Here is a 13,631-nt window from a genome sequence, read left to right as displayed (position 1 = left end):
GTAGTCCATTTTTAAGTACAGGAAATTTAATGCACACAACTGAGCTTCAAATGATATATTATTTTTCCACCTGCCAAAACTAAAGGTGAAACTTCTACAGGAAGGCCTCAAAAATTTGAATCCTGCTTCACTTCCCTGTTTAATCTTCAAAAGACTCATTTTAATACAAGTTGATATGCTACTGGGAGGAGGAGTGATGGTCGCAGAGGGGCACAAAACCTCCTTTTTCAGCCAGGAAGTAATTAGGGTCTGATCAGTGAGACATGAACCTAGTGGAGGAGGCACCTACAATTTAGATGACTCAAAGCTGATAAGCTTCCTCTTCCATTCTGCTATTGATGAGGCACTGCCGTCATCAGCAGTACAGGAACAGCACCGTGGGTTTCTGACTACAGCAGGCCTTGCTTTCCATGCTTATTGTCCTGAGTGTAGCTAAATGGCCAATTCATGTGTGTTTTCTGTTYATTTTTTAAACACATTAGTATCAAGAGACAATTCTGTGTGTGCTTGAATTTTTTACTTCTCAGATAAAATATTTAAGTCTTGGTTCACAGAAGTCCTAAACACTGAAACTCCAACTACATTGTCTCGTTTTGGGCTCAAATATTAARGCACTCAAGAACTCTCAGGACTTGATCATTACTGGTTTATCTAATTTCTTGTGAAGAGCCAGGATACTGCTTTAAATATTTAACGTATAAAGTTCTYCTTCTGACATACCTGGAAATGTCGCTATTGACTTCAATCAACACAGAGCACAGGAATATAATTTGAAAGAAAGGCAAAAAAAGCTACAGTTATTCTTGACATCCAATTTGGATACAAATAAATGCAGACATAAAATGATGGGAATTGCTCCTCTCCCCACTTCTTTGCCAGTCCCCTTTAGACTGGTGCTCTTGCAAAGCGGACAGCGCGTTAGCTCACTTAATCCTCCGGAGAATACACTCCGGAACAGCAGTTCGCAGGCACTAACAAAACAACGGCTTAGCTGGCTCCAAGTGACCTCTCTTTTGGAGAGGATGACAGAAGTGTCATGCGTGATAGAGCTATTACTGCTCAATTATAAGTATTTTGTTAAATCCAAAGGCTGCTTCTCAGGGAAGAGGGAAGRAAGGTCCACAAAGGAACAGATCGCAGCAGTGTGACCTTTACATACCTGATACTGCCCATTAAACACAAAAGAGTTATGTCTTTTAACAAAAGACACCTGGTGTCCCAGTACATCATACACTTTATCTTTTGCTAGACAGTTCAGTGTAGTAGCCTAGTTTCAGAACTGTTATATCTTTATTAAGAAAATATGAATAATTTCTCACAGGCTGCTAAACATATTATAGTGCCTCTTCCAATGTTCACTGACTTTCTGTATCTCAAAAATAAATATTCTATCAGAAAGTGTACTGGAGGAAATCCACAGTCACTGCTTCCATTAGGAAGAAAGATTGTTCTGGAGTAGCAGTTTAAGTAGAAGGTGAACAGACTGCAGCATTAGAAGTTTGATCCCAAAGAAGGCCATGACATACATTTTCTCTATTTATTCCATGGAGAAAATAGTCTAGAATTCATAATTAGATGAAATTTTCAATAGGTATTCTGTATTGTCCCCTCCTCTACTCGGGAAAAGTAGGTATTTTCAGAATTTTGCTCTAGGCTATTTTCAAACAACAGAAAATATCCCACGGTCATACAAAGTTCAATAAATATGTTACTCCACACATCTGACCAGCTGCTTGATTAGAATAATATACTAAAGCCTTAATTATGCTTTTATTGTTGTAGGAAACCGTGAATGTTAAAAGAAGGTAAKGCTTTCTTATACTTTCCTTCTATAGTCTGAAACCAGCAACTCTGTTTTGTATAAACAGCTTGCAAAGCAAATACAGAAAGTAACTGCATTAGGACTGTTTGCTTTTTACTGTTTGCTGTTCTGCCGCTCCCAGCTTTGAACACAGACTGTTAACAGCCACACAGAAATGGYTGCAGAGCAAATAGTAAAAAATGCACGCAGGCGCAGAGCAAGCAGCATTCGCCATTCAAGGACAGTCTTTCCCTCACTTCTCCTTCAACCAAATCACTAAAAAACATTATTAAAAACATTTCTTTCAATCCTTAGTTCATGTACTACTGTAAATTAAAATTATCAGAGAAGAAACATGATGCATCATGATAAGAGTCTTCCAGTGCCTGTAATCAAAAGTACAAATCTAAGAAACTCTGTCAAGTCTTTATGTTTGTCAATGTTTGTCAAAGTGCCAACTAAAGCTTGGAGCAATGTCTCCTCTTTGCAATACGGTTGCTGTTCCCTTGTTTTGCGTGATGTTATAATCTTTTCTCAGAAACATGACATGCTTCCAGGGCAATGTCATTCTTGTAGACGAAGTAACTACCATTTCAGTGCAAGCCAAAGGAATATAAGGCAAAGTGCTGAAGACATTCTTTCCAAAAGTCAACTATTGTGTTCAGGGAAGTACAGAGCTTGGATTAATTTTACATTCCTGTAAATGTGCTACATCTTTGACTCTATTGTTCCTCTTCCAAAAGTTCAACTACAAAATAAAGTGTTGGAGAAATATGAGTGATAGGATCGGTCAAATATTGAGGTAAACTCTTCCCAGAAAACTGCTCTGATCTAGGACCTGCTATTATACATTAGCACTCCCCAAAACAGCATTCTGCTTCTGAGATCTTTAAACAGTCATCTTCATACTAAAATCAATCTACATAATTTCCTATGTTTATTTAATATAAAATAATGTCTTCTTCAAAAAAACCCCATGCTTTTGAATTCAGAAGGTGAGCAGAAAAAATGTATATAAAAATAATTTAAAAACTCTTCAAAATGGTATGAATGAAAACACTAATGGCCTAAGAAATAAAGTGATCTAATCTCTTCCATCTACATATTATTATAGAGTAACATGCCCTTTTCCCAATTCTTTTCTAGTTCACATTCATTATGTGAAATACCAGCTGGAAACAAAAAATGAAATATGGGCTTTGAAATAATTTAAGTGAAATTTCACTTACCTAATTCTTTAGAAACTGGAGAATCAGCTGAAATATCTCCAATCTTTGCAAGGCTATCATAATATGCTCTTCCAGCCACTATCATGGCTTTTAGAGGAGGGGAAAAGAAAAGAAAAGAAAGGGGAAAAAAAAAAAAAAAAAGGTTAGAACCAAGTTTATTAAAGGCTTTTTTTTCCCATTTCCATTAATCTATGTTCCCAAGAGGTTCTGGAGCCAGGGATGGATTGTAAGAAATGGACGAATGGCAATAAGGGAATCCTGCTRTCATAGCAAATCAGGCAAGTCCCTGAGCTTCCTAGTAAATTCTGGAAACAAGTGACAGCAAAATAGGACAGCAGAATATATTAATGAATTTGCTGCCTGCTATGGAGTTCCAACTTTCAAGTATCCAGCAGCAATCAGCATCTATAGGTAAGTATAGTGCCAGTCATGAGCCATTGGCCAGAACATAAATTTCCTCGAAACAGATGAGCTGTGTCGGAAAAAAACAAAATGTAATGCAAATTTAACTAGGAATCACTAAGTCTCTGCCCCACATTCCCAAACTCAAAGGTCTGTTAGACAGAAACTAAATTTTTTGCTACTGAGAACTGGCTGTTGTCCAGGATAAAATTGAATATATAGTTCCAACAAGGAGACATGAAATCCTTCAGAAGGAATTTGTCACTTACTGTTAAGTAAACTATAACAAAGTAACTCACATCACAAAATGATGACAAATAACGTGGCAGGTATGACATATGGGAGAAAATATATATATATATGTGAAAGGTTCAATATGTAAGATACAGTCCCTCCCAGAAATTACCATTAAGGCTAGTGCTGTGCATTTGTCATGCACTGCAGTGACAAATATGATTCCTTGTCAGGGACAGAGAGACAGTCAGAGCCAAGGAAATCCCAGGATCCTCTCTGATTTTTCCACTTCAAGGAAACTTTAGACTGCTTAAATGGTAACACTTCAAAGACCCAGGCTTTGAAATACGATCTTCAGGTTATAAGGCTGATGCTAGATAACCAGATGTGACTTTCTGCTCTGTGTTTTCAACTGGCACTTAGTTCCTTACATTATTGCAAGTTACACTGCTCAGCAGCTTCAGTTGAGGTAGATTTCTAGTTTCTGGGATAGAGGTGAAAAAATTACATTGATATCTATAATTTCTGAACCAATTTATTTTGACTCTTCAGGGAGATGCCTACCCTTATCTTTGTCACTCAGTTCAGATAGGAAGGCTGTATCCCAGGTGTTTTAAGATATAAAACCTTAGCCAACAGGTGCATGCACAATCTAAGAAGAATCCTGAAGGTTTCACATTCCCGAGCAGACAGTTCCTAGTTAACCCTTGGACACTTATCTTTCTTTCAGGACAACCATTTTTTTTTTTCCCCTGCACAATTTTATTGTCCATAGTTCAATTTCAGCTTTACAGGAAACATGAAGCATTTGACATATATCACTAAGGCTTCATTTATTCTCAGTTAATCATTTCCTGCTTGTATCTCATTTAAACAGTGAAGCCAGTTTTGCTGGAATGAACAGGGAAACACCGAGATTCGCACAGCAGGGAGGTTAGTAGTGAGCAATAGAATACACACAGAGTAGATCTGCACCTTGCAGTAGATTCCTGACATATTCAAGGTATCTAGAACTGATCTGCATACTGCAGAGACAAGGTTATGAGAAAAGCTGGCCTGGTTCATCGTAAAAGGCAATAAAAATTATTTAAATCCTTATATATATATATGTGTGTGTGTATATATATACAGTTAATTGCTTATCCTAAAGTATAGCCAAAGGTGACRTATTTGGTCACTAACCAGTACATTCCCTGACAAGCCTGAAATGGATTCCATCTTCCAAATCAAACATGGATTATTTCTGAGGTTTCAGGCTCTTTGCACTATACAGGATTCATTTCTTTTTAAACTACTTACAGGTGCTTCATCTGAGATCTAAAATCTCTAAACTATATTTGTTATTACTATGACTAAGTTAAAATATCCTTATTTTCATCTCCAACATGCTCAGGTTTGATCTTTTTCTGAAGCCTGACCTAAAATTTGCATGAAGAGATACTTCACTGTCTACTTGGCTATGCACTACTTCGGCAGTATCGCATTTCTCAGAGTACTAGATTACGTGTAGGGTAAAGATATGCCACAGAGTGGAAATGAGGTGAAATTAGAGAGATTTTACATTGCTTTAATATGGCATCAAGCAGCCCAACAGGTCTGTATAAGTGAAATGGAGCAAGTTTTAACAGGTCCTACAGTACAAGTTTGAGGAACCTGGAGCTCAGTTTTGAAAACCCATTTTTACATAAGTAGTTTCTCTGAAGTCAGTAATGGAAGCAACCACATCATTAAAAGTTGGAGACATCAGGCTGTTTGATTCAATTTATTAATTCTGATTTTGACTCCATTAAAGGGATCCTTTTCACAGGATTACGCAKCTGGGTTATTACATGGGTATAGGTGAGCTGGCAGAGATATAGGAATGGTAAGTACCTTTGGAAAATACTTCCAGGAAAAAGAAAACACCTAATTTATGTAATTGTTTGCTTTTTCATTTATATTATGTTTGTAATACAGGTTATTTTTATTTAAGCTTATTTTGCAATATCTCTGTGCATAAGGGCTTGGGGTACAACTTCTGCTGGACAGTGCCTGAACTGTCCAACCCAAATCCTGTTTTCCTCTACTGTTAAAGGAGGAGGTCGACATGGAATTTAAGTTGATACCCAACCCTCACATATAATATGGACATTTAAGTAAATGTACAACCTTTTTTTTTCTACAGTTTACATACAGAAGACTTACCATTAACAGCTTTTTCATAGTTCTTCCCAAGGTTTATTAAATTCCTCAGACCCGGATTGAACTGTTCCATAACATTCTAGTGAACAGAAAATAAACTGGTGTTACAGTCAAGGCAATTCAGCAGTGGATGAAAATCTTTGTCTGAATGATCTAGATTTAGATCTAGATTTATTTTCTGTATATACAGTTTATAAAGCCTAATGGAGTCACTGTGAAAAGAAGAAAGGCAAAGGGAAAGGAAATTCAGCATTTAAGATAAGAAATAAAAAAAAGAAAAATAGGGTAAACTTTTTTTTTTCAGTTGAGGTTAAAGAGAAATCTGGCTGTTTATTACGTAAAAGGATGCCAAGCACGTGACCAGATTTTGATGGTGAAATAAGCGCAAGAGGAAAACCTTTTCTCCACTACTAATTATTAAACAAAGAGAGAAAGAGAGAGAGAATGAGAGAGAGCCAGCAAACAGCTGCCCCAGGGCAGATTCGGCACTTGCTATTTAAATGCAGCAGGGGAAATGGAAAGACCATCTTTTCTGTGTTACAGATAGCATTTACGGAAAGTAGTTCAGACATTTTTTAGTTTGAAAAAGCTCTTTTTTATAGTGTGAAGCTATAGTATTTCAGAAAGGAAAATTAAACTTATTGTCCTCAACTAAGCAGAGGAAGGGGGAGTGGAAGAAGTTTTGCCCACTCCAAAAAGAGAAGTCACAAAATCTGAGCTGTCCCTGTGGTATAGGAAAATTCCATTTTCCTATTTCCATACAGAGGCAATAACTATATTTTCCAAAATCAGTATTCCCAAATTCAATCCATCTTATTATGAGAACTGGAGGGGGGGAAAAAAAAAAAAAAAAGTAAAGACAAAAGTGCAGATATGTGATGTAAGTGCGGGAGCTGTTCAGTCCCTAGAATTGCCACCCGGATTTCCTTTAAAGATGCAGCATCTCACCCCCCTCTACTTCGGGAGATATGTGCACCTGAGCTGGGAAGRGGATCTGGCAGACTCTAGAATACATGTGCCTGGTAAAGCAACCAGATTCCAGCTCTTCCTTTACTCTTTTCCACACAGAATACAATTCTATGTAATATCAGCCACAAAATCTCAGGAACCCTTCAGTAGTGAAGACTTTTATTTATTTACCATAACATAAAAGCTCCATATTTCCACTTTCCTAACAAAAGTAGAACCAGCCTGTTATTCAAAATCTGAGAAACAAAGGAGGATCATGTGATATCAAAAGACACCAACTTCTTGAACTGTTACTAATTTTATGACCCAACTCACATCTTCCTAGGTGTTGTTCAAATAGCAGAAGGAATTCAAAACAGACAAGAAACAGAAGATACCAAACAAGTTAAATAGTATCAGGCTTTCATCCTACTCATGCTACTAACAGAATGAAAATATTTATATTTAGGATATACACAGAGCCAGAAAGAAAAGGGAATACCCTTACATTTGTCTTATTTTCAGACATGGTCACTTAGACATATATATATATACACATATATATATATAGGATCATACAAGATGACCTCTAGTTAACGTAAAAAGTGAAGAAAAAATCCCCAAACCTTCAAATCCCGCCAATACATAGAAGTCATGCTAAGTAATTCTTTTCAAGCAAGACACAAAACTTTCTTTCCTTCTTCCATTACATACTAGACTGTTACCATTTAATATACCTCACAACTGTACATGGTTTTGCTGGAAATGGATAAAATTATAGATTCGCATATGGGATTGAGCAATGACATCCTTTAAGAAAGGACTTCAGTATGAGTTTGACATCCACCCTATTGCTCTCCCAGCCTGTTAGCTGATTTTGACAATGTATAAAATCTGTTCATTGCTGAAGTACTTATTTAATGTAAGTTGRTCTCCATGCACTCTACAGGGCCTTTGCTCCTTGCCTGTCTCTCCATCTCGCCACTACCAAAGTCAAAACCCGAACTGTCAGTGTGTCTGTGTGGGTCCAGTACAAGAGCCTCCTTCAAGCAAGCCACGAGTCAGAAATGTAAGACAAGTTTCCTTTTAAATCTATAAATTTAACTCTGACTTTCCATTCTCTAGGCAATGGTATTGAGGAATTTGTAGTCCAAGCAATTATTTTATCATTGCTCTTTAACAGTGACAACCGATATGGTATTACATAGTGGTATCTCAATTCCAAGGGAACATGATACCAAGAGATACAAAACTATTAGGTTCTTATACCGTATACATATACAGTATACATGACACAAAACTGGACAGAGAGCTACAATACTTGGCCCCACTGCTTTATTTGTACAAATGTAACACAACTGGGGCTGGTTTCTGATCTATGCTGTTAAACTCTTGCCCATCCAGACACGATCGGTGCAAGGAAACTACTACTGCCCCGCGGCCCTTCATCTGCACCAGCTCACAAGCTGCCTCCAGCAATCATTGGGGCCAACTGGTGGTGCTTCAGTTGGGCCAACGACACCAATTCTAGAAACTTGGCAGGACAAAAATTCAAGCCTGCCCTTCCAAATGTTTAATTTACTACTATAAATCTTGCTGCCCTGCTGCTTTCCCCTCARCTGAAGCAGCTGCTCAGTGCCTCTCCTCCCTGTGCGAAGTTGGCTCTTCCTAGTTCCATCTCCTTGTGGTTCCCTCCCAGCAGAGTGCTGGAGAAGAGGTCTATARGAGTACATGAGTCAATGAATTACAGGAAAGGAGGAGTCAGTTAGGGCATGGTGTTAAGATACAGTCCAAGGACAGGGGCAAGAAAAAGTCTGCAAAAGTGGAGCGTATGCCCATGCATGGTGGGCAAGAATCCCAATGCCTCCTTGCATTGCCCCCCACTGGAAAACTTTTCCCAACACAGATCCTGCTTTCCCCTCCCCAAAGAGGTTACAGAAAAAAGCCCCCTACACCTTGCACCCCTGCCRCCTAACCAGAAAGCCTCATGGAAACAGGGTAACTGTTGATCTCAAAAATTCCAATTTTTTGGAATGAGTGTCTTAAGCATTCAAATGGACTGCAGCTTCCTTGGCATCTTCCAATTTTGATTCCAAACTGCGTAAACTGGGATGGCACCTGCGTCATTAACTGTTTTATATTTGGAAGAAGTGAATAAAACCCAGCAGGAACAGCCCTGCCCTGGAGAGTTCCCTCCTCTGAAACCAGACACCATCGTTCTTTGCTCTCGCTGGACCCAACAGGCATCAGGTATTCGCGCTGGGGAGATACGAAAGCACAGCAGGGCYGCCAAAGCACAGCACGGTCTCCGGAAGAATTCCAGTACATATGCCCCATGTGTGTGTAAAACTGGTGGGAGAAATGAAGAAACAATTTATAGCCCAGTGCCTCCTGTAGCTGGAAGGCACGCAGCTAATGGATTTTTTTCTCCATTGGACCAAGGAGGCTCTGGAAGTTTTTTCAATCTTTGCACTGCCACAGTGGGTGATTGTTAGCAGAAGCGTCTGATCCAGGCTCTAGACGTGAACGCCCGAGAAATGGCATAAACCTGAGCAATGGAAATTCCTCCCTGGAAATTGCCTGGTTTAGCACAGGCTATGCTTAGCTGATCCTCACAGTTCTGTGAAAGGCTCATCTACTTTCCTATTAAGGGTTTGTATGTGACAGAAGGACATAGAGCTTAAAATAGTTACCTTGTAGGTCTCCAAGATTATCTAATGAAATAATTTTTAGACCGTTTTTCCTCCGTTCAGCATTAGAAAGAGGCATTTTTTTTTTCCTACTGAGAACTCGATCCTCAGAGCAAATAAAATCTTGACCTTGTTTTTAGAGCTCTTTTTATAAAGCTAACCATCGTTGCCATCCTTGCAGTAGTGATGTTCCAAAAGACACATTCCAAAAAGAAATATCTGGAGCACTTTTTCCAAAAAGAGAAACTGCTCAGTGGCAACTCCCTTTTCAGGATCAGACAGACATTTAGCATGGCTAAGACATGTCTGATCATTTAAAGTGATTTTTGTTCAACTTACAGGGTAAAAAAAAGCTGCTTGAAAAATCAGCAAAACAACTGCTAGCAACAATAGCTTGAAAAACTATTTATTTTCAAAAGCTGCCTTACTAGTTCACAGTTTTCCTCATTTGCAGCTTAAGGAAAGGGTCATGAAAATGACTGTAGCAGAACACCAGTACAGAATGGCAATATATTGCATATATTAAATCCAGATCTGAAAACTTCCCAAACAGCAAGGCCAAAGGAACACAGAAGAATTTCCAGGCAAGAGAACCACAAATATAAAGTCGTCAAAAGCCGCAAACAGCATCTGGATTGTGTTATTTACAGTGCTGTGCGTAGCTATAATGCGTCTGTTGTTATCCAAACAGACAAGACAAAGCAAGAAAAAAAAAAAAGCTGAGAGAAAAACAATAGCTCTTCAAAGGTCCCAACACATCAGCCCTAGAGTGAGGAGCATAACCGGGGTGAGGAGCCTCCCAATTGCCACCAAGGTGTCCTATATGCTGGTGACACACTACCTCTCACCAGCAGAATAGGYAACTAGAAGAGAAGACCAGGAGGCACAGGATTAGATCCTAGAGCTTTCTATTATTTAGGATGAATGGAAACAAAGAGAAACACTTCCAAAATAGGCACCTGGAAACATATTTTTAATGCAGAGAATTTTACATTTGTTAGGAGTGTCCTTTCAAAAAAAAAAAAAAAAAAAAGGCTCAAGAGAGATATATCCTGGTCAGTCAAGTCAATAAATCATTGTATAATCCAGCATGCAAGTTTCTATGTGCTTTTCACCACATGAAACCAACGAGAGTCACCCAGCCCCGCAGCAAGGAGCTCACTGAGGAGGAGCGAGCCTGGTATTTGCCCTTGCTGTGTATCCATAGTCGCGTATCCGTAGTCACTCTTCCTCAATTCCCGATACTCGTGAACAGTGTTAATCTTCAAAACAAACGAGGTCCTTTGTACAAGCGCCTTCCTGTGAGCCGCAGCTTTGCCTTTGGCCCAGAGGAGACAGAGCTGGGCAGGTAGCGGCGGCCCCGCGCCGTCCCGCGGGCGCTCTCTGAAGGAGGGCAGCACAGTTGGGTGCAAATCTGAAACGGTAAAACTAACACGGAAAGGTAGGTCTTGATGCCCAGTGCTATGCATGTTACTGTCACTACAGCTATTCTTAGCTAATCTTTGAGCAATCACTGATAGTAGATAAAGTTGTTACTCCTCTCTTCAAAAAAGAGTGCAGCTGAATTTTTCAGTAAAGGTTTTAGCGTTGCTGTGTGATGTTTAAGAACTCACTTGAGAAGATTCAAAACCCTGACAGAAGGTAAGGCATAGTGTTCCTCAGCACTTAAAGCATTATGAACACTGTTGCATCTTATCTTCCCCTCCAGCTTTGGAAATCCACAACAAAGCTCACATGAGGGCAGGACAAAGCCCTTCACACATCTGCTGGTAAGTTATCTCTGTTATAAATTAGCATGATAATTTTGTTTTAGAATGTGCTTAGCAGAAYGGAAACAAAAAAATCAGGATGCTAGAAATTATTCAAAAAGACCAAATGTTACGAGTAATTATTAATCAGCTTGTTGGAACACTTCTTGTTTAAGAGCAACATTAATACATCACCTATCAATGGGTCTCAAAAACTTATTCGGGTTATGAACACGTGACCCAATTTAAATAGGTATAGCTACAGCACTAATAAGGTCAAAATTGATAATCTGCACTAAGATAAGTTCTGTTTTATACAGAAAAACAACAAAAGAAATGCAAGGCCCTCCCTTCCTGCCAAGTAAGATTTATATTTCAGTAATTCCATTCAGTGACTGCTCATTTCAGTTCTGCAGCATGTGCTAGGGTCTTAGGCAAATTGTAACTACCATAAATTAATGCCATAGTCTATTCTAATTGCAAGTCTTTTTTAAATATAGGAGCATGAATGTTTTTAACTGATCAGATATATTTCTATTATAAAGCAATTTAGCCAGTAAAATAATTCTGTATGTCCTTGTTCAATCAAGAACACAGCCCTCTATGGAGTAAGTAAACTAACATGATTTTTCAGTTGTCTCATTATACACTTTGGGTGATTATCAAAGGTTTGGGGTAACGTTTACTTGTATAACTGAGAAATATACAGATATGTAAAAGCAAGGCTTTCAGTGTTTACTACTCACACCAGTGAATTTAAGCTTATCACCCTTATCAAGGGCTCTGGAAACTCCAAGCCGTGGAGCGATACACGAGATGCTCGCGCAAGACTCGGACTGCAAAGGCAGAACGATGGGTCTGTAATTCAGTATATTCTTGCTGTGTCTCCTTCCCCTCCATAATAGCCTGTGTCACAGTTAGGTGACAAATTGCCAAATTTTCCCTTCTACACAKCAGTTAAAATGAAGCCTTATCAGCCGCAGTGACACAGTGCCTGGTCACAGTTCTCCAGGGGTTGCAGACGGGCATGATTTGCAGGGGGACTTGTATCTGTGCCAAGGGCCACCTCATCGGCAAGGGCAGTGTCACCCTGACGAGGCTGGCGGCACCCATGGTGAAAGAAGGGCTGTGGCCTTCCTTAGTCATCGTCTCCCACACCCCTGGGCTGCATTTCGCACGTGCCATTCCCATTGTACATTAAAGTGATTCTCCAGGTATTACATAAGAGCAAACGTCAGCCTCGATTTCTGCGTGCACACATGCGTGCAGTTGTGGATTATGGTGTTTATTTACTTGGTTAGCTAAAAACAGCGTTGAGGTATTTGCTTTCTTATGTTGCTGCCCACAGAGAGGAGAAATGAGATAAAAACACAAGGTCAGCACTTAGCCACCTGATGATGTTCGCAAGTTAAAGCTTCACTTAATGTACCTTGCTATGCATTTAATAGAGCCAGTGGATTAGCATTAGAAGTAAGAAAGAATGGAAAACAGACTAGCAAGACACGGAGTTTCCTTTTCAGTTATTTTCCAGCTCACCCCAAGTTGACTTTTGGACAAGCTGACAGCCTGTGTTTCATCCTGAGAGCACAGATACCTCTCTGCGTTGCAGTTAACTGGCCTCTCCAGACCAAGCCTTTCTTGATGGCAGGAGAAGCAAACACTGGTGTGGCCGATGTTACCAACATCGGCGGGGCGCTTTGAGCACTGTATTGCTGTGACAGCACCCAGCAGGAGCAGAACAACATTAGTATTACTGGAGGACAGAGAGGAGGCTCGTGACGAGAGACTCTAAGCGAGCGACCTGTAATCGCAGTCCCAGCAAACGCCGAACACACMGGCCAGTCCTCTGTCCTTCAGAGGCGAAGAATGTTCAAGAGTTTAACTTTGATAGAGAACTATGTTCAACCAGACCTGAAACCCTCTTCTCTATCTAAAGGAGCTTTCATAGCCTATCTGGATAAAGTTGCAGCTCTTAAGGGGGGCCAGGCATGAGGGTTTCCAGCCCGCTGAGCACTGGCGCTGTGGTGCAGCACAGCAGACCGCTCCAAACACCCGCAGACCTCTCCAAATACCCACACGGGAGACATTTCATCACCCTGTCAGCATTAACTTCACATTGCTGTGCTTTGGCTGGCTGTGTCAGCCTTGAATATACATTTGAATTAGTTATGAAAAGAAACAGTAATTAAAAAAACACACACACAACAGGTAAACTTTCCCAGGAAATAAGTAATAAATAGAAGGGAAGTTTTTTTTWATTTTTTCCTGCCATTATTTTAAAGCTTAATTTTCATAATGTCCATTAGAAATCCAGGAAGGTGAGCATTTTTCTGCCCTCTGCACTGTGAAGCCCCACTGTGTCACTGAGGGAATCGTCCRACACAGCAGCCCGGCCCCG

General features: G+C 39.7%; 1 protein-coding gene across 1 annotated transcript in view; it reads right to left on the bottom strand.

Annotated features, from left to right (window-relative positions):
- Positions 1–13,631, bottom strand: part of BAIAP2L1 (BAI1 associated protein 2 like 1) — a 34,951-nt gene that overhangs the window by 20,305 nt on the left and 1,015 nt on the right. The window contains exons 2-3 of the mRNA XM_026054165.1: positions 5,851–5,926; positions 3,031–3,117 (exon numbers count right to left, since the gene is read on the bottom strand). Of these exons, the coding sequence (XP_025909950.1) occupies positions 3,031–3,117; positions 5,851–5,926 (163 nt within the window). The remainder of the gene's footprint in view (positions 1–3,030; positions 3,118–5,850; positions 5,927–13,631) is intronic.

This window comes from Nothoprocta perdicaria, unplaced genomic scaffold (genome assembly GCF_003342845.1).
Source record: "Nothoprocta perdicaria isolate Ctin4 unplaced genomic scaffold, notPer1 scaffold_12, whole genome shotgun sequence".
Lineage (NCBI taxonomy): Eukaryota > Metazoa > Chordata > Aves > Tinamiformes > Tinamidae > Nothoprocta > Nothoprocta perdicaria.
Note: the sequence above shows the minus strand (reverse complement) of the source record. Positions and strands in the feature narration are given on the sequence as shown.